Raw genomic sequence first — 22,618 nt, forward strand, 5'->3', positions numbered from 1 at the left:
CAGCTAATATTATCCATTGACAAGTTTTTGCTTGTGTTTTAAATACAAGGTTGATGTAATTTTCCCTATAAAAAAAAATAAAAACAGTCTCAAACCCCCAGAACTTTAACCTTTTCTAATCTCATGTTTTACTGCTCATCATAGATGATGATGCAAACTCTGTTTAAAACAAAACAATGACCCAGTGGCTAAGCAGCTGCACACAGTGCTAAAATCAATGCTTCAACACTAAGCACTTTGCAACCTGTAGATCAGCTGGAGACGATAGCTATCGGAACTTCCTGATCATAGGGAAGGGAAGAATGAGGAGAAAAGGAAGTGATTTTTCCTACCTGTCAATCAGGTTTTGTCTATCATCACTGAGGTCATATAACCTTCTGTGGGATCTTGATCACTGTGGCAGGATGGGAAGGGGAGACTTTGGCCAACAGGGATATCTTGGGGGGGTTTCATATGGAATCTAGCCAACTGGAGAATCTATACATGGGACCATAATCCCTATAAGGTTCACAAGGACCTGGACCCAGGTTTCCCAAGGAGCTGATGGACTCCTGAATGAAGCATTTCCTTCAACTTATTTTACCTCTCTTCTGAGGCACTGTTGTATGGTGTCCATTTGAACCCTCAGACACAAAATGGAACTAGTGGTATCTGGCTCTTGTTCCAGATGATCACGACTTGTACCCACATGTTTGAAAGATCTGTTGGCTAATTCACCACCACCCTGGTCAGGGGGCCCTGATCAGCAAGAATCTATGAAGGCGTAAACAAACTTCCTCATGCCTGACTGCCCCTATCAAGACTACCAGAACCTTGACAGGTGGCTCTTTTTCCATGAGCATGAGCCAGACTTGTCCTGCTTTGCCCTTTTCAATTTTTAATTGCATTTCTTAGGAGTCCTGTGTCTCACATAAGCCAGGGAATAAGAGGGATGGTCTCTTCACTTCTTTTTTTTAAAATTTACAATGGCACTGGGCATTGCCTTTTTCCCTACCCCCAGTAGCTGAATCTTCTGGGTCACATTCAGAATGAGATATGACACTACTGGTTTTTTAGGGAGTCTTGATATTTTTGCTTTTATTTTGTTGGCACTTGGACTCATAAAATATCAAGACTGGAAGGGACCTCAGGGGGTCATCTAGTCCAAGCCCCTGCTCAAAGCAGGGCCAATCCCCAACTAAATCATCCCAGCCAGGGCTTTGTCAAGCCTGACCTTAAAAATCTCTAAGGAAGGAGATTCCACCACCTCCCTAGATACTCCATTCCAGTGCTTCACCACCTTCCTAGTGAAAAAGTTTTTCCTAATATCCAACCTAAACCTCCCCCACTGCAACATGAGACCACTACTCCTTGTTCGGTCATCTAGTAACACTGAGAAAAGTCTAGAGCCATCCTTTTTGGAACCCCCTTTCAGGTAAATTGAAAGCAGCTATCAAATCCCCCCTCATTCTTCTCTTCTGCAGACTAAATAATCCCAGTCACCTCAGCCTCTCCTCATAAGTCATGTGCTCCAGCCCCCTAATCATTTTTGTTGCCCGCCACTGGATTCCCTCCAATTTTTCCACATCCTTCTTGTAGTGTAGGGCCCAAAACTGGACACAGTCCTCTAGATGAGGCCTCACCAATGCCAAATAGAGGGGAAATCATCACATCCCTCAATCTGCTGGCAATGCTCCTACTTATACAGCTCAAAATGTCATTAGCCTTCTTGGCAACAAGGGCACACTGTTGACTCATATCCACTGCAATCCCCAGGTCCTTTTCTGCAGAACTGCTGCCTAGCCATTCGGTCCCTAGTCTGTAGCAGCGCAGGGGAATCTTCCGTCCTAAGTGCAGAACTCTGCACTTGTCCTTGTTGAACCTCATCAGATTTCTTTTGGCCTAATCCTCTAATTTGTCTAGGTCCCTCTGTATCCTATTCCTACCCTCCAGCATATCTACCACTCCTCCCAGTTTAGTGTCATCTGCAAACTTGCTGAGGGTGCAATCTACACCATCCTCCAGATTATTAATGAAGATATTGAACAAAACCAGCCCCAGGACCGATCCTTGGGACACTCCGCTTGATACCGGCTGCCACCTAGACATGCCAAGTAGACTTCAGGGTCTACTGTCTTGTCCTAATGGAGACAGAGGGGCCTGAGGCCTGTAAGAGGGGATCTGAAGAAAGGAGGGACTCTAGCCCATGAATGGAGATGCCAGAAGTTAGAACTCAGATCTTTGGTTTCAGGTTGGAGAAAAAAAGACAACAGATTATGGCTACTGAAGCTGGCTGCACGTGGTAGACCATCTGAATAAGAGCCAGCTGAGTAAGACATCTGGTTAACAGCTGATATTGGAAGAACAGAAGTAGGTGTAAAACGGCAGAAGGGGATACCTAACACGTTCCTTACTGGTACTTGCAATTTTTGACGGGTTTGAGCTGTTTAGCTGCCAGTTGGTCTGAGAAGCAGAGGGAGAGGAATAGACAGTGGGTTAGGACTGCAGCCAGGAGCAGTGGCTGTTACGATGTGGCCCTCCGCAGTTTTACATCCTTTCACAAATTGCTTCCTTGATGCCCAGGGGCAAGAGGATGAGGGACAGGAGCACCTATAGCTGACTCTCCCGGATCTCTGAGCTAGACTAATTTGGTTCCTGCCTGAGTCATTCCTGGCTGGATTGAAACCACCTAGATGTCTCTGGCTGCAGATTACAGAAAATGCAGAGGCCCCCCCATCAATGCATTCAGTGATGAGGGATTTCAAAAGAAGCAATCCTTGGCCTTCCCCTGCTTTCAGGGCTTTTCTGCCATTCCCACACATCTCTGTATTTCTGAACCTCTGTGAACAAATCCCATCCAGAAAACATCAAGGAAATACATCCTCCACCCAACTACACAGCTCAGCAAATCAACCCAGATGATATGCGTCAGACCTTCACCTAACAATTTTTGAGGGTCATTTGTTTTAATTAATTCCCTCTCTCCCCAGTGTTTATAGAATGGGATCCTGTAAACAACTGCCTACAGCTGAGGAGGCAGAATTAAACTGTCAGGCACTTCAAGGAAAGGAGAAGCTTCTCTCTGCCCACGTTGTCTGGATCTGTCCTCAAAGATGAAGAAGTTTGAAGACTCACTGTAAGAGCTGTGGACTTTCTGATATAGAAGAACAACTCTTTGGACAGCATGTGTGCCTATGGGCCTTAAAAGCAGATTGCCAAACAGGCCTTGCAAATCCAACAAAAGGACTTTGCTGGGAGGCACACTACAGAGGCAGTAGAAAAAATAGGAAAGACACCCAGAAAATTAAATATGTAGTCCTCTAACATGTGCAGGTTTGGACTGTCCACATCAAATACATATGCATTGGACTTAGCACTTAAGTCAAGAAATCTTCAGTGTTTCATAAAGGATTAAAATTAAAATAGATTTAAAAAGTTAGATTTCATCCAGTATAGTTTTGTTGATAAAAAAGTAACTAATTTAGACAATTTAACTGATTTACTATTGACTGTATGTCAGTATAAACACACTTCTTCATTAAGAACAGTAACAACACATTGTAATTCACTGCTAGTGCATTGCTAATTAGAGCAACCTGACTTGGATGCCTGTCACTGTCTAATATAGTTTCTTAATCTATGATGCTGAGCATAACTACAAATCAGAGTCTGAGTATCTCCAACATGAGATAAGCAGTTTCTGCTGCCAAGGGAAAAATGGAAAATCAGTTACCACTTCCCTCCCTTTGGGGTACGAAGCCTCACTACAGTGGCATAAAATCAAACTAAATGGATTAAAATTTCCATTACAGTTTTCTCTTGATGAAATAAGCTAGCCAAAAAATTAACCACATTAGATCAAAAATACGTTACGGAGTATGTCAGTCCGCCCATGTACAGAAAATCTTGGACAGTCAGCACCATGAAAGTGTTTTTCAGCACTACTTCTGGCAGTGTTTATTCTTACCAAATGATTGCCATGGGTCAGAGGTGGTAGCTGCAGCTGCAGATCCTCCCCAGGGGTCTGTTTGGTTTGTTCCAGCTGTGGGTCCCCAGGTTTCGGTTTTCGGAGGGGCTGGTGCTGATGAGGGCAGTGCATCCATGAGATCCAACAAAGTTGTGCGCTGTGGGAAGAAATGTTTTTTAAGCTTTATTAAAGAGGACTACACTACCGTGAAGTGACATGCCCATCATGTCACAAAGCACTATTTTGTTCCGTTACAAACCCTGCTTGATCAGCTGCATGGTCTTTAACCTGCACGGATGAATTTTATCTACCACAACAAAATCCCAGAAGCATATACAGGCCCAGATTAAGCTATATTTGACTGTATTTCATCATTTTGCAGCATAACCAGGAATTTCTTAATTGAAGGCACTACCTCCTTCTTTTTGGGAATTTTAATTGTGTCTCTGCGACTCTCCTCCAGAGCCATCTGTAATCTCAGATCATCTCCACGTCGGAGGCGCTCCTCCTGCAAAGGAAATCAACACTGTTGATACTGACTGTTGGGCTAAACTGTGCCTTTAAAATGGTGCAGTTTGCTCCCTCCATGTGCCTAACCCACTTGGCAGGCCAGTGCAGGGAGAAGACCTGCTATAGCCTCAACTCTTGCCAGCCCCTTTGGAGCAATTTGCACCAAAGAGGTGTGCAGTGGGTTACAAAGGACAGATTGTCCCTTGCCCGTGATGTGATGAGGGTTCTTTGGGTATATTTCCCGACTTATGCACAAGCCAGAACAACCTGACCCTAGTTCACTAATCTTAAAAATGAAATCATTAAGCCTATATAGACAGTCCACTTAAAATCTTTGTTGAAAGCTTGTCTTTTTTTATACCTTTCACAGAATGAGTAAAACAAAGATGTCTTAAATAATGAACTAACAAAGACGAGGGAATGTAAAGAAAGTAGACATTCCATCTTCAAATTATTATAAACCATTTCCCCTTTAAAACATTGAAGATTGAGACATCTGCTTTAACTTCATATTTCCTGGCTTTTGTCAGTCTCTCTCAACATTTGATAGAATTGTTAGGTCTACAAGGAACCAAGAGTTGTTCTTCCAGTGAACTGTGCACTTTTTTGTGGGATTCTAAAAATTTCTAGGCCATCTCTAATATGTTTATGTCAAACTGACTTATTTCAAATGATTTTGATTCCATCACCACTTTCTGAATTTCATCTTATTCCCCAATAGTTATATCTTTTCCACTTTTAGTTTAAGTTCATTATTTCCAGCTTTACTGCTAAATGAGAAAAAAATCCTCTTCCTTATGGTATCCATTTGCAGACAGAAGAACTTTCGTATTTAATGTACAGTTAGAAACTGATGCTTGTTGTAAAAAGACTGAAGATCATTATGGAAGTACCTGGCATGATTCCATAATTAAGGGTGAGTTTTGAATGTATAGCTGACATGCAATCCCTTCGTTATGTATTAAGAATATAATATAATCTCCCCAATATTACAGCATTTACTGTGGATACAGAATGAATTTACTGTGAAGTTACAAAAAATACAGTAGATTAACTTAAGTTAAAATTAATTAAAAATGAGTGATTTAGGAAAATGAGCATTCCAGGTCAGACCATTTCTTCTTTTTTTTTGTCCCAAATGATTGTAACAGAATAAAATGCTGTTCAATCTAAGTAGTTTATAGTTACAACTCACTGAAATTTTGTACGCTTTAAAAAAAAAAAAAGAAGGATTTATCTTTTTTTGCAATAATTTTTCATAACTGAAAGTTCAGGAGGGACTGATGAATAATGTTCTTCCACAGAAGATGGCTCATTTCAAAATGGCAGCCATGTCTTATTCTCAGTGGGTCTGAAGCCACAGCTGCCCTCATCCAAAATGGCTATTGCTTCACAGAGCTCCCCAACTGGAGTGAAACCGAATTGCGCTCATGGAAGATGGTGTTCCCCTTTGCAGTTAGAGCACAGACAGAGAATGATTATAATACACAGGAAACTCACGTGCTCTGCAACTTCTCTGCTCATTGCTAATGCAAGCTGCAGTTGGAGCTCTTCCTCTCCACTTGTCTGAGGTCGTGCTTGCTCTAGCTCTGAAGAAACTCGAGGGGATGTAGCTGTTGAAGGAACAGAAACATATAGAACATAAGAGAGTATATATGAAGCTTTATGAACCTCTTAACATGCCTGATCAAATTCACTCTTCGCACTGTGTTTCACTTCTATACAGCTGCTCCTGCAAGCCAAGAATTACAAACATTGGGCCTTATCCTGAGAGGTGCCAAGGACTCACCACGCCCATTGACGTCAAATGAGAGTAGAACATGCTCAGCTTCCTGAAAGATCAGACCCACTTCCATGATGTCAACAAACAAGATGACAGAAGTTATAAAAAGAGACTTCCGGAAGAATTTGATAGTTTAGAGGAAAACCGTGCTTGAAAAACAAGGGATTAATTTATTAACAAGGATTATAATATCAAGAAATACTGAGTATCTGACTACAACAGCTGCTAGATATAAAAATGCCACAGCAAATCAGAGCTTTAGAGATGGGGTCGCTGGTTTCATAAACTGTGTGGTTAAATCATTCAAAAGATGTTTCTCTTACTGTACTGTAATAACTTTGCTGAGAGCTAGCCAGTATGTAGGTAAAAAGGGATACCACCCACATTTGTATAAGCTAATGCTCAATCTCAGTCTAGACACATAAGTAATCTATTCACACATACAGTTTATAAAATAGTAATATTCTCTGCAAAAACATTTCATTCAAACAGATTGATAATTAAAAAAAAAGATTAAAAGTCTGGTATTAAGGAATATCTTAAAGGTAGGATGCAATATTTCATAAGCAGCCTTGTTTAAAGAAAATGATAGCAGGTATAGATATTTGTATTATAACTACTACGGAAGTCTTCGTCTAAAGGTCAAGAATTTATCTGCTGAGAATTAGTTGCAAACCTATGCTGTCATGTCATTATACAGTAATGAAAAGCAATCAAAGATGAAAGACTACATGCTAAAAAAATGCTTGTGTGTGTATTAAAGCTGCCTTTTTACAACTGTAACATTTATATTACAATAGCAACCAGACACTCCGATCAGATTTGGAACTCACTATGTTCACTGAACTACTACTAACTAGCTCTTGTGCTCTGTCAGGGATTACTCTGTGTACACTGAAACATTGTTTCACCAAGGCATGTCAGTTGCTGTTTAACATTTCAAATACGAATTGTGATCCTGCATAATCCACTAACATTTTATTAAAGAAAGGTAAAAATTCATTTACATTGAAAGCTAGACTACCCAGGTAGTAGGAAAAATGAATGTTTCTTCTAAATAGCACAGCTTAATGTTTAAAAGTTAAATTGCTAAATGGTTATTTTAAACACCGTTTTTAATCACCTTTGATAAGAGTATTACCCCTCCACTTGATTAAAGCCAATAACATTTCCTGAATCCGTATAAATTTTGACTTTTCACCAACCCTTCTTTCTGGCTGGAAAGTCACCTTAAAGGAAGTCTATGCTGCAAGGAAAAGCTAGCTCCAGAGCAACATGAGGCAGTTCCATTTCCTCCCTACTCTTCGACTCGGCATGCCATTTCCACTGCATTCCAAATCTAAAGGAGCGATGGATGAATTTAATACCTGAACTATATACTCTGACACTGTACTGATCCTTCGACTTCCAAACCAGCCAGCCTGGCCCACTACTTTGAATTCTAACCATATCTACATTATTTAACCACTGCAACTTCTGCCAATCTTACTACTTTCTCGGACCTCTTCCCCATATAATCCAAGTTTTGTCTACTTCAAAAGTACTCTTTACTCCCAAAAAACAAGGCCAAAAGAATCTTACACATGGGAAGAACCCCCAGGTCTTCTACAGATCTTAGCATACCAATCACTAATCGAGATCTCCACTCTTCATTTACACATTTCAACACTCAGTTATATATGTACTCAGCTGAATTTCAGGGGAGTTGTATACTTACATCCCTACTTTGGGAGATAAGAACATAATTCCTCAAGAGCACTGGTTTTCAACCCTTTTTCATTTGCGGGTGCCTAAAAGGTTTCAAATGGAAGTGCAGGCCTCTTTGGAAATCTTAGGTATAGTCTGCAGATCCCCAGAGACCCATGGGCCACAGGTTGAAAACCAATGCTCTAGATAGAAAAGCCAAAAGATCTGAAGTGCTCTGAAAATATAAAAGGCTCCAAAATGTTGCCAAGTGAATGAATGGCAAAGGAGAAGCAAAAAAGATACTAAGTAAATAACCAGCTTCATTCTTAATCACAACGTCATTCTTGCTTTTTTCTTTAGCTCTCAGCTTCTGCCTTTTGATGTGCTGCCTGCGCCTTTTTTTTTTGGTTCTCTGGGGATGCTTTGGTAAAGAAGCGAGTCATGCACTGCAATCTCTGCCGCTCTCAAGTTTATATTTGGGCTCTGTTAAATATAGCATACCAAACAATTGCAGCTGCCACGGAAGATCCTGACAAAAGAAGCAGTCTGAGATAACAGGATAGGCCTATGCTAAGGGCTTTGCTGCCCAGTACCAGTATCCTACCAGTGGCTTTGGTGACAAGCAGGGAAACCTGTGAGTAGCATTACTGTACTGTGTCGTCTTAAGATAATTTTTTTAAAATGTAATACAAGGAAGCTGCAGCTTCCTTGTAAATTTCTAATACAATCACAGGTAGAGCGAATTACAATAGTCAGCCTGCAGTAGATGGATACTGTCGCAGCAGCCACAGGGGAAATGGAGTGTTCTTGCTGCCCAAAGATGGAAAGCCACTCTTGATGACCAACATCAGTACAGAACCCAGCAAGGTTAGGCAGCACACTGTCTTGAACTTGGACAGCATCATATGCCCATGGATAGTCCTCAAAATGCTTCTCTTCCAAATAGCATAAGTCCAGCCTATTCTGTGATCATTTTAAACCGCTGTTCCTCATCCAGGCTTTTATTTCCTTCATGTATCATGACAGACAGAAGACAGTTCTGTCTAGGTTGCAGGTGAAGGACAAAAAATGCTGAGTGCTGCTGATTTCATAGCCCTACATAGCTCACATCTTGTCTTCTCACAACTGCCTCCAAGGTCGGAATATAGGTGTTAAAGAGCAGCAGTGACAGAGGCATTAACATGGCTCTGGGATCCGAAGGAATGAATGTAGGCAGATTACTAGTACAGGAAAGTGACAAGAAAAATACAATTTTTTTTCTCCATACTACAAAGACTATTAAACCCTTTCTACATTGCAGATGAAAGTATACAAGCAATGACTGCTGTCAGCAAGAGTCTAGCTGGGCTTCCCTGAATATTGGGCACAATGATTTTTCCCCTCTACAAGTGTTTTTCATCTGTGCTATAGAATATCGGGGGGTGGGAGGGAGAAGCTGTTGCTAGCATGGCTTCAAAATTATGTGGATGGGGCTCATTACGTTAACTCCGTTATTATTCTCCCCATTTCCCCTAGGAAAGGGATTCTTAGAGCTTGTGTTCACAGTAATTCCAGCTTGTAGGGGCACATATGTTGCAATATCCCAACTATTTCCACACTAAAAGCTTCAAGAACGAGTGGAAGAAATTCACTCAACTCTCCCCCTCCTCCCATTTCCTCCTATCTCTGAAAAAATGTGCTAAAGAATGACAATCTTGCCTTATACCTCACTGTTCCCAACAGTGACCAGTAGTGCCAGGAACTGAACACAGCTCTTAACAAGAGTAAGCCATATAAAACAGCCTAAACATCTTTTAGAAGCTTCAGTAATTCAGCATATTTGCTTTTATTATTTTTAAATTAAAATTGCCTTTTGGAGGTCCCAAATTTATTTTGTCTAATTGAAATTCTCAGCTGTGCTTTCTATGAAACACTGAAGGAAATGTAACATCTTTAATTAACCCATGTGAGATGCTTATAAAACTGCATTTGCACTAATGTGGCCATCAGCACATTTTTCATGGAAGAATTAAAATGAAGTGCACCAGTATTATTTAGTATTGACTTCCTTTTCCCCAGCAACTCCATTTTTAAATTCCTGCGTTATCAGAACTGTCCCTGTATATCGGCCGGTTACTGGCTTACATGTTTTCATTGCAAGGATCCAATATAAAGGTTATTGCCTTAGTAACAGTATCTCTGCCACACAAAGAATCTCTTATACCAAAGCACATGACCATTAACTCAGATGTTTATGTAAGATGGAACTGAATAGATCAATTCTGACCTGTTAAGCTCGCTTTGTTACTGCTTTGAGCATTTTCAGATTCAGGCATCTCTAGGCCACATGGAAACAACTGTGTGGGATATTTGCGGTTACAGTGATAAATGCCATTGTCCTGCTTTCTCACCAAGTCTATCTACAGTATAAAGAAATAATTTCCAACTTCAGTTAATCACTGAAGCAGGATTCTGTTCTAGCATCTGTCTTTATTATCAGCTATGACGTCTCTCGTACGTATTTACTGATCATTTATTATATTTTGGCTATACCTAAAAGCCAGCTGAAGAACCCCAAAGATTTCAGTTAATATATTATAGTAAACAGACAGACATTGATGTAAACAATAACACTGCTGACACTAGTAGAAAATCAGATACAGCATAAAAATAGGTCTAGCATTTTCACCCAAATACTTAGACTACAATTTTTGGAAAGCATCTCTATGCCAAGCCATTTTATATGCTATGGGGAAGAGAGTCTGGTCTCTACCCCACTGCCCCAGGCACTCACTTCAAGGTCTAGCTTGATTGTAAAGTCAATGGTATCTTCTGTGACAGGCATTGCTATGATGTGTAGATCACAGAAACTATCATATAAAGAAAGAAGGGAACTAATGCAAGACTAAAAAGTTTATAATACCACCTGTACATCATCCTACAAACGGACACCAATCCAGTAGTAATCATATACAGATACTGTATGCTAGTCTAATCAGACAGCAATCAGGTAAACAGAATAAAGAAGAAGTGATACTTCCAAAGAACCAATATCTAAATCTCTCCAACTGTGAAATGTAGCACACAAATAGTACGTTCTACGAGTTAATTTATATTCCATGAGTCCATTGGTATAAAAGGGTATTTCGATGACAGCAGGGGAATTATGGCATGTAATAAAGTAATGTGTGAAGAAGTCAGATTTACTGCACAGTGTCTTCATAATTAACTTTGGAATGTCTCGTTCCAGTTAGTGATGGATAGGAGAATAACTGACTTTATGGGTTAACTTTGAAACTTCTCTCATTCAGTATTCAATTTAGTTTTTGATCACGAACAAAAGATTCATTCACCAAATAGCTTAAACCTGAGACCAGTTCACACCCGTCAGACTTTTTTCAGTTACTGTGGCTCATGAAATACTAACATCCTATCTTTTTTTGTAAAAATACACCTATATGGATAAACAGTAATGGATACATAGATTTAAAGCATCACCTCTCTGCTTCGCAAAAAAATTAACAGTGTTATCTGGTCCATTCTGAGAAACCAGTAACTTAAAGTGCATTTTGAAAATCATCTAATATTGAACAGATCCCTACAACTTTTTCAATTAAGTAGCGATTTTTATATCAGCTCTTCAATCCTCCCTTAGCTATATCTTGAGAGAGGGGTTTAAATCATTTATTGTTATTTAAAAGTTTGAATATAGTAACAATATTCATCTTTGGTTTTAGTCCTTGTGGTACATGAAGTAATATATAAGGGATAATTAAATCAAGTTATCTGTTCGGCATCACTTTTTAAGACTACATACTACATAATGAGTGGGGTCCCACAGGGATCAGTTCTGGTCCGGTTCTGTTCCATATCTTCATCAATGATTTAGATAGTGGCATACAGAGTACACTTATAAAGTATGCAGATGACACCGAGGTAGGAGAGGTTGCAAGTGCTTTGGATGATAGGATTAAAATTCAAAATGATTTCAGACAAACTGGAGAAATGGTCTGAAGTAAATAAGATGAAATTCAATAAGGACAAATACAAAGTACTCCACTTTGGAAGGAACAAATCAGTTGCACACATACAAAATGGAAAATGACTGCCTAGGAAGGAGCACTGCGGAAAAGGATCTGGGGCTCATAGTGCATCACAAGCTAAATATGAGTCAATAATGTAACACTGTTGCAAAAAAAGCAAACATCATTCTGGGATGTATTAGCAGGAGTGCTGTAAGCAAGACATAAGAAGTAATTCTTCCGCTCTACTCTGTGCTGATACAGCCTCAGTTGGAGTACTGTGTCCAATTCTGGGCATCACATTTCATGAAAGATATGGACAAGTTGGAGAAAGTCCAGAGAAGAGCAACAAAAATGATTAAAGGTCTAGAAACACGACCTACGAAGGAAGACTGAAAAAACTGGGTTTGGTTGGACTGGAGCAGAAAAGCCTGAGAGGGGATATGATTATAGTTTTCAAGAACATAAAAGGTTGCTACAAGGAGGAGGGAGAAAAATTGTTCTCCTTAATTTCTGGAGACAGGACAAGAAGCAATTGGTTTAAATTGCAGCAAGGGTGGTTTAGGCTGGACATTAGGAAAAAATTCCTGACTGTCAGGGTTGTTAAGCACTGGAATAAATTGCCCAGGGAGGTTGTGGGATCTCCATCATTGCAGATTTTTAAGAGCAGGTTAGACAAACACCTGTCAGGGATGGTCTAGATTGGTGGCTTTCAAACTTTTTTAATGGTGACCCCTTTCACACAGCAAGCCTCTGAGTGCGACCCCCCCTTATAAATTAAAAATACTTTTTATATATTTAATACCATTATAAATGCTGGAGGCAAAGCAGGGTTTGGGCTGGAGGCTGACAGCTCACAACCCCCCATGTAATAACCTTGTGGCCCCATGTGGGCTCCCAACCCCCAGTTTGAGAACTCCTGGTCTAGATAATCCTTAGTCCTCCCATGAGTGCACAGGAGTGGACTAGATGACCTCTCAAGGTCCCTTCCAGTCCTGAGATTCTATGACATGGCAATAGCCCAAGAAAATAAATGAGCTCTACACATTCCCTTGGACTAATTAGAGTTGTTCGCATACTGGTCCATTTTCCTCACTACTGTATATGCTCTGACTTTGGCCTGGTGATGCTTTAGCATAGGACACAGGGAAAAAAACTTACAAACAGGAGTATTCTGAATTTCCTTTGGTGAGAAGTCCAGTTAAACTAATTCTACTGACACTCTCTCTATATTGAGTCAGAGAGAGAAAAGGTTGAATTAGAAGAGCAAAAACTGAAAAACAAAACATTTCATATGACTAACAAGCAATGTTAAAACTAAACAGATTTCAGACTTAAACACACTTCTAAGATTACTTAGGAAAACTCTTAAAACAACCTTAAGACAGCTCCAAATTTTGCAAGCTTTAGAAATGCTCTTTTTAGGACATCTTTCCTGTCACACTCTCTTCAATAAAAATTGGATTATAAAAGAATTATAAATTTTCATTTAGGAGACCCATTTACTGCCTCCAGGAGAGAGGATTATTTGAAACTGAGGCACCATGTGCACATCATGTTGTGCATCCAGTCTGCTCTGTTCACATAGGCCGTGCCAGGGTGTTAAAGCATGTAAGAATCCGGCTCTGCAAGTGCTTCAGAGAGCAGGATTTTTGTCCATTGTGACACACTGCCTAGTACAGATGCAATCAAAATAAAGCAGGGTACACCTTGTTTTGGGCCTAGCAGTTGTGTCCTTTAAAAGCAAGATAAAGTTTATTTCATTCATGAGGCAAGATGGGAAAGGAAAGAAAGAGAAGCTGTGCTTCAGAGTTCCTTTTGGCTACCAACCCAACTAAATACAATACAGATATAATATTCTCCATAAAAATCAAGCAATCGACTTCTCTTCTCTGTTTCTCCCCTCCACTTCTATGAATTTTCTGAGGTCTCTTAAAACATTTCACAGACACCTGATCATGCTTTCGTACCTCCTGCTGCAGCCTACTGTGCTTCCTGAGTAGCCACAGCAAATTGACAATGATAATCCTGGGATGCTGTGATGATGAAAAGAATGTGATTCTCAGTTGCTGCTGGGAGTGGGAGGGAAGGAAAAGGGGGCCAGTTTGAGACAAAAGAAAGATCTGACTCCCTAAACACCTCTGCAACTTCTAGAGTCCTTCAGCAGCAGCTGGAGTGCCACACTACAACAGACCAACATTGTTTCACTCTCATTCTGCTGAGGACTGGTTGACACTCAGAATAATGCAGGATTCCTGCAGTCTGCTGTCTAATTTAGGCTCCTGTTTAAGGTGAACATTAAAAACATTGCTACATTGGAATGGCTGGTGGTTTCAGTCAAATTCTTAGAGAACAAGTTTCCATGCCAAACACCATTGCCTCTAACACTCATAATTGTATTAGGAACACTGTTCCATTTATCAGCAAGAAAGCTATGTACTGAACTGATCAGTACATTTCTCACAGAAATTTTAAAAAATGACATACCTAAATTGGGCACCCAGATCCATAGTCACCATAAAAAACTGAACCAATTTTCACACACAGCTTCCAATCACTTCAATTTCCTGGACTAAAAACTCTTCTTCTCACCCCTAGGAGGTGGCTCATTGGGTCAGGAATGAGCCACAGTGGTGGGTGAGGTGTTACAGGTAACTGTGCGTCAAGATGCAGCTTTGGCTTCCAGTGCTTTCAATCCAACACTAAATCAAGAGTATTAAATTAACCTGAAATAAAGTAAAATTTTGATACAAGATTTCACATAACTCACTTCAGCATATATACAAGATTTTAACGTTTACCATTTTTTAAGCAGCTGCCCAAAACCCGAAAATTATCAATCAGATGATTTAGAACTATAAGGCAGCAAATCATCTTTGCTATCAAGGCAGGATCTGTCAATATGATTGCCCTATTTTTTTTTTTATTTTTTTTTTTTTAGTTTTAACACTACATCACTGGACTTAATTTGCAGGTGACTTTACTAGGAAATAAAGCAGCAAAAATGTTCACACTGACGGCTATTGCAAAAGCAACATATGGATATTGCTACTATAATACATCCCCTAGGATTACTCCAGCTTTACAACATAACAGTACAACAGCCCCTGAAGATATCTAAAGTAAAGCTTTGGGGAAAGGATTTTATTTGAAATAGTGGATTGTTACGGATCAGCTGAATATACTTGCAGGGAGTTGGGAAATAAAACCTTTATAAAACATTCTCAAAAAGGTGAAGTATCATCATCTTTCATATTATGGAGACAACTCAAATTCTCACCATGCTATTCATTTCCTTTGGAAATAGTATTTAACATACAAAATCTCAGCTCAATATTGAATATAATATACCACTCAAACAACTCACTAAAATACCACCCTACAAGTCTGTGTAAGAAATAAGTACATATTAAAAATTGGGAATCATGATAAATATAATTTGGCTGGCTCAAAAAGGTAATGATACATCAAGCATCAGAGTTTTCCCATTTTCAAATCATAGTATTGGTCCAATGACAGAAAATACTTTGTGGCTTAGGACTTGTCTACACTTGAAACACTACAGCAGCACAGATGCAGCTGCGCCACCGTGGTGCTTCAATGTAGACACTACCTACACACTGATGGGAGGGGTTCTCCTGTCGGCACAGGTAATCCACCTCCCTGAGATGCAGTAGCTAGGTTGATGGAAAAATTCTTCTATAGTAGAACCTGAGAGTTACGAACACCAGAGTTATGAACTGACCAGTCAAACATACACTTCATTTGGAACCAGAAGTACACAATCAGGCAGCAGCAGAGACAAAAAAAAGCAAAAAAGCAAATACAGTACTGTGTTAAATGTACACTACTAAAAAAATTAATGGAAAGTTTAGAAAAGAAGACTTGACAAGGTAAGGAAATGTTTTCTATGCTTGTTTCATTTAAATTAAAATGGTTAAAAGCAGCATTCTTTCTTCTGCTTAGTAAAGTTTCAAAGATGTATTAAATCAATGTTCAGCTGTAAACTTTTGAAAGAACTTAAAATGTTTTGTTTCGAGTTATGAACATTTCAGAGTTACGAACAAACTTTCATTTCCAAGGTGTTCATAACACTGAGGTTCTACTGTTCTGATGTAGCACTATCTACACCAGGGGCTAGATCAGCTGAACTGTGTCACACAGGAGTGAGGATTTTTCTCACTCTTAACTGACAAAGATGGGTCGACCTAACTTTTTAATCTAGACTAGACCTTGGAACACTTTTCATCAGACTATCTACAAGCCCTTTACAAAACTTTGTATTATCTCCATTTAAAGATGGGGAAAAAAAGGCACAGGGTTTGTAGCCACTGGGGATTTTTGTACATGCTACAGCCACAAGTGTAAAAAGTGACCTTCCCCAGTGCATCATACCCACACTGGAAACTGGAGGGGGAGGGTGGAAAAGGAGGGGCTTTTCAGATTAACCCTGACCAGCTAACATTTTGAAACACTTCTTGTCTGCACTAGATAACACCACCAAGTCGGGTTTAACAAGTTAGTTAACATGTTCTCCCAACACGGTGCACTCTCCTAGTTTAGACAAACCTTTAGTGATATTTCCCCCAAGCACTAGCGTGGGGTCAGCAAACTAGAGAGGAAAAAAACAATCTCTGGGAATCCTAGGCACTGCTATGAGATTTCATGAGTATAAAAAAAAGTCTAGACTGTCTATTTTAGGGTCTGATTTAACTTCCAAAATCAATGAGAATCCTGCCAAGATTTCAAAATCCCATCAATCTGGCTCATAAGTACTTCCAAGGTGTCTATCACTGTGGTATAATTTCTAAGCACTGATTAAAGAGTGCATGAGACTGTCTTATATTGGGCAGACATCCATCCAATGGCAAAAGAGACATCACAAAATGTAAACATCCTCAAAGAAGGAATAAAGCTTTTTTGGAAGAAGCGATCACGTTCACATGCTGTTAACCTGATGTTCATAGGAACATATATTAGCAATATAAGATAAAGAACTGAGAATGGTAGATTCAGAATTATTTTAGTGTGAAGTACAATCATTTAAATGTCAGTATCTCCACAGGGCTGGGAATTAGAGCTCAAGTCTGGTGTTAATTTTAAGACTCGGAATTTGAGCTACAATTAAATAGTTCAGAGTTTAAACAGATGTCAGCAATTTTCCAAGAAATGGAAATGTTACAGATGATAAGTAGAGAAGCATTAACAGTGACTGCAAAATAAGACTATTTGCAAGAACGTCTTGTGTTGAAAATAATCTTCCAATTATAAATTTCCAATTACAAATACAAATACAAATATTTGAACACCTCTCCTTTGGTGCTACGTAATCCCACCACTGTACCCTGAGGCAGCACCTCAGAAATGCCATGCTTACTCGGCCTTTTCCATCCCATTCCCATTGCTGCTATTGCTATTCCACCACCTGTCAGTCTACTGCCAGTCAAGCAATTTTATTTACTTAACACCACACATTTCATATCAAAGTACTAAGCTCTTACTGTTTACCATTTGTAGATCACCTAATGCTTTACAACTATGGCTAAGCATCATCATCTCAGTTTTACATATGGAGAAACTGAGGCAGGAAGGTTAAGTGACCAACCCAAAGTCATATATTAAGTCAATGAAAGAACTGAGAATAGAACCCCCGTTTCCAAAACCAGGTCTGAAGCACTGTCCACTGGACTCCACTGCCCCTGTTTTCATGACTACTCCCACATAAAACTGTCAAGTGAGCCCTTTTAGGATCACTTTCATGAAACTCATCTCACAAAACCAGAATTATAAGTGTACAAGCCCCATCACAATAAACTTCATCTCAAGTAAAAGGAATGTACAGAAAAAGCATCTGATTAAAAATTCAGAGGTATTACCCAGAATTCCTATATGTTGTCTAGCAAGAATGAAGCAAAATATTATCTACAAATTTTCCAAGTCAATTACTCAAGGAACGAATCCCAAGGGTCTGTTTACACTAACACGACTAGATATAAGAACAAACACACAAACTTCAAAAAGTACAAAATATTCTGAATAGCAAAAAATGAAAATACTAGTAATAAATATATGAAGAAGTGATATAGCCAGCTGTTTACCTGCACCTAAGTAGCTATGGTGGCCTTACGCAGAAGTTTGGAACCATATAAAAATCCACCCATAGGTTAATTGGCTATGTTGATGTGACCTTGCATTAAATTTTTGGAGGGATGTAACACATAAAAATATAGGCAGCAAAGAGTCTGATTCACCCAGGAAAGCTCATGCTCAAATACGTCTGTTAGTCTATAATGTGCCACAGGACTCTTTGCTGCTTTTACAGATTCAGACTAACACGGCTACCCCTCCGATACTAAATAAAAGTATGATATTTGCATTGGGGTTGGAGGGCAGAGGAAAGAAGGTTTTAGTATGGAGAAGTAAAATATCCTATGGCTAGATATAAGGAAAGGTGTTGTATAGTTTTGGGGTCCCCTAGGTGCTACTACAGTATAAAAAATATAAAAACAACCACTGTGCAAACTTTTATAATATAGCACTATTTAATCAAAATGTTATTAACATGAGTTAATAATTGAGTAATATTTAGTGAATGTGTAGATGAACTGTAAATGACATTTTTCTAGAGGTAAGCCTCACATGCTACAGGGTGAGAAAATGCCTTCCAATTAAATTGGATGCCCCTGTACTCATCTCAAGCAGAGACCAGGCAGGGGGGGAAAAGATTATTTTCCTTTTGGAATAGATAGATCAGTGACTTCCTCCTAAACCTCCTTTCAAAGAAATTTCTCAGTGGCTTGCAAAGTGAAACGTTTGCTCTTTCAAAGTAGTTTGTTAGAACTACATGCTCAGACCATATGAGAAGAAAGGATTATGCGACAGACGTGACTCATCTTCCTTTGAATGGTCTAAACATGGAAACCAGGATTTTCCATTATCTTGTATTTATTTATTTTAAAGCCTAAATTAATTCTACACTAACAGGGAAGATGTTAAATTTCTGGGGGTTTGGTTTTTTTGCTCACAATATAATACTCTGTGCCCCACCATACAATCTCCCGCTCCCCTGGTAACAGAACTGCTACTTTGAAATAGTTTCTGGTTCTCTGGTCATCCGTAGATGTTGCTTTGGTCTATTAAGTTGAAAGGTCTGCTCAATAAAATGCAACAAATTTGTTGTTTGGATTGTTTCAAAAAAATATTTTTAATACCCAGCAAAACGTTTGATGATTAGCATTAAAGTGTTGGGAATGCTATAGCCAGAAGCTCCGGAGCTTCTAATACGTCCTTACTAGAGGAGCTCAATAAATCCCTGCCGCACAAGTGGTTCTGCAAACAAAGATGTGGAGCACTCAGGTGCACAAGTACAAGACAAATAATGATACACAGGACACTAATATTTTGTTTTGAAAGAATGACGTGAACATGGTTCTGCTATCAAGTACACAATAAAATTCCTAAAACATAAAAGGAATAAGAATTCGGCAGGATACTTTCTCCTGTGGCATGAATATAGCAAAAGAAAGTTTGAACGTCTGATACCTGGTTTAGTATGGCAAATAAAAAATGTTTAAATATACCAACTAAAGTATCATTTGTTGAAGAACAGAATCATTATTAACATACCCTGGTGAGGATCAATTCAATAAATCAATTAAAGTTAAAAGCCATGATACTTCAGCTTAATCTCCTAGCCAAGTATGTTTCAATTAGATTAGTACTCTGAAAGGAGACCTCAAAAGAAAACCTAATATCCTAGTGACACAATAAAGATGCTCTTCTTTCAGAGTCAATACTGAAACAATGCTCCAGCATGTTAAAACGAGGTACTCAGTGATTGGATGTTCCATGTTTTGTTTTTTAATCAGAGGTAAAACAGAGGTTCTGAGTACTTGGGATCATTTAAGAGCCCATGGTATTTTTCACAAGAAAAAAGTATTAGTTTCGTGCCTGATAAAATTCCAGTTTGGATAATGACGCTTAACGTGCTTTTCTCTGCAACTTTAAAAAGATAAAGTATTTTTCATTGCCTATCCTAAACTGTTGTGCAATATTGCTATGTGCTGCTAAATTGCTGCTGCCTTCCACACAACAAGCAGGTGGCACATCATTGGCTGTTAAGGCAATTCCTGTATTTATAACTTGAGAGGTGGTGGTAATTTCGGATGAAGGGCCTGACAAATGTAAGATTATTGTTATAATTGACACATTCAATTCACCATTGACTCCTGTTACAGCACTTCAGATACTGAAGTAATCATTTAAAAAAAAAAGTTTTCCTTTAGCATTATACCACAACCACTGAGATTTCAGCCAAAGCAGCCTTCAGCAGATCATTATTTATGTTAAGAAGTGCCAAACCAGACTTCATAACACAAGTGGGTCCAAGCAGCCATACAAAGAACCTATTCCTTTGACATTGTACTCTCATTAATTTTTAGAATGAAACAGTATTTAGTAACAATATTTGTACACTAAACGTTGATACTATAAATGTGCAGAGTGGAGAATTAAGCACTGAAGTATTGAACTGTTACAACAGTATTTGTTTAAAAGAATGGTTGAGCAATGAAGTAAACTGTCATGCTTATACTAAAATAAAATAGCAACAAAATAAAAGGAAGTCTGGTCAAACTGATGGATGCAAGGGAATTTCCTGTGCTAATTTTATTAAAGTAGATTCTAGAAAGAAATCTAAAAGGATGAAGTGTAAAACAAAACACACTTTTCATTACACACCCTTCTCAAAATTGGAAACGTATGGAGAATATTAACTGAAAGAATCCCCTTTGCTGCTCTGCCCCAGTCAGATGTGTCATATTAAACATTGGAATCCATTCATGGAAATGGCTGGATTTCACCACCTTTGGGACAACGTAAGTAAAAATTGGTTTATAAATCAATTTAAATCAACATATTCATCCTTTCCCCGACGAGCAATTAAGCCTAGTAATTTGTAAAGGCATTAGTACTTCCCAGAAGACCTATAGAGTTTCAGTCACTGCAAAAACCCCTTGTGATCTGTACACTGATATTCTAGAAAGCTCCACTTACTCTCTAATCCAACTGCAAATCAGAATCTGAAAGCTCTGGAACAGATGTCGATTTACAGAACAAAACCACCCTCATTTTTACATGCATTTGATTATCTGTACTTACAGCCATGGTAAGATGCAGGAGAACCTCCAGATTTGCCATATTCTTGCTCTGAATAGCTAGTGGATAGATTAGGCTGACTGGAACCTCGGCCAAATGTGATCTGGTTACTACCAACTCCAGTGGCCACCTGAGCCATACGCTCTTTGGTCTTCAGGGCTTGGGCCCTCTCTGTCTTGAGTCGCTCATCATCCTTCAGAAGAGAGACCAGCTGCTTGGACTTCTCCCTTACATTGATGCCCTGGTCCTTACCATCTCGATCAATATATTGGAAGTCCTTCAGTGTTTGAATAGCAAAAATATTCTCTTTACATTGCTGTGCCACCCTCTCAGAGCCTGTTTTAATCAGGTAATCTAACAGAGTAAGGGCCTTATACACATGCCGCCAGTTTTTGCCATGGTCATTCAGCCGTTTCCAGATCATGCTCATAATTTCAGAAAAGGCTACCACATTGTAAGTCAGATCTGCTATTTCAGTCATTAAGGAACTAGATGGACCCCAGGGGTCATTGGAAGTTGCTTCCCGAACTTTTATTTCGGCCTCTGAATAATTGTTCACAATGTTTTTCATTTGCCGTCTAATAGACGAAGTCGTCATTTTCTCCCCCCTTTTAATAGGACAAACTTTAAAAACCTTCAGAGATTAATTGTTTTTCCCCCAATGCACGTTTCTGGACTGAAGACTCTGTATCAGTGATCAATTTGAAACATGTTCTGCTAAGATCATTTCCTCCCTTCAAGAAAAAGGTGCAAGACACAGGAAACCATAACCTAAAAAGAAAAAGAAAACAAATTAGTTGTAGCTTTAATTGTTCTTTTCTGAATAAAACCATCCAACAAAATTGTCCAAAGCTTTTAAGTCAACTGAAGGTGCTTTCAAGGTCCCTACTGCATTTTATGTGAAGAAACCCACTTTTGCTCCTTATCTCAAGACTAAGGTAAGATTAACTGCTGGAAATTCACACTAAGTAAAAAAGCATTAAAATATACAATAAAAAGAGCATGATTACTACTATACTCTGATTAGTTTATATGTTGTTTTGTCACAAGCATGCATATTGACAATGAGAGAAAGCTAAGCCAAAGAAATTAGTTATGAATTTAGTTTTGTTGTGAGGTCTATAGTAATTATCTCATAGGATCAAGTTCCAGAGTCAGATCCACCTCATGGGACCAAATTTCAGAGTCAGGTCCAGGTCCTTCAAAAGTTCTGTTTCTTGCACTCATGAGCCTCCCTCTGTTGGTTAACAATTTCAATGTTCTAGTGTAACATACTGTTGTGGTAACTCGTGGTCATGGAGCATGTGTATTTCCTATAACCTAATCACACTATTTCTAAGGTATCCAGGGACAAATTCATAGAGGGCTCTGAATATTAGGGCAGGCACCTTGCACTGGGTTCTATATTCAACTGGGAGCCACTGAAGAGAGGCAGCAGAAGGATGCATTCAAGACAACATGCAAAGCTAAGCAGATCAGAGGGAAAAACAGTTTGTTTATTTTGTATATTGACAGCACTGTGTGTCTACCAGAGTC

The 22,618-nt window shown here is 39.1% G+C and overlaps 1 protein-coding gene across 2 annotated transcripts in view; it reads right to left on the reverse strand.

The window, feature by feature from the left end:
- Positions 1 to 22,618, reverse strand: part of EPN2 (epsin 2) — a 70,150-nt gene that overhangs the window by 15,855 nt on the left and 31,677 nt on the right. Inside the window, exons 2-5 of one of the 2 annotated variants that reach the window (XM_050967270.1) lie at positions 21,086 to 21,853; positions 5,957 to 6,069; positions 4,362 to 4,454; positions 3,947 to 4,103 (exon numbers count right to left, since the gene is read on the reverse strand). In XM_050967270.1, coding sequence (XP_050823227.1) covers positions 3,947 to 4,103; positions 4,362 to 4,454; positions 5,957 to 6,069; positions 21,086 to 21,680 — 958 coding nt within the window. In that variant the 5' untranslated portion in view covers positions 21,681 to 21,853. The remainder of the gene's footprint in view (positions 1 to 3,946; positions 4,104 to 4,361; positions 4,455 to 5,956; positions 6,070 to 21,085; positions 21,854 to 22,618) is intronic. The other variant, XM_050967271.1, reaches the window with a different exon arrangement.

Source organism: Gopherus flavomarginatus, chromosome 9, assembly GCF_025201925.1.
Source record: "Gopherus flavomarginatus isolate rGopFla2 chromosome 9, rGopFla2.mat.asm, whole genome shotgun sequence".
NCBI classification, from domain to species: Eukaryota; Metazoa; Chordata; order Testudines; family Testudinidae; genus Gopherus; species Gopherus flavomarginatus.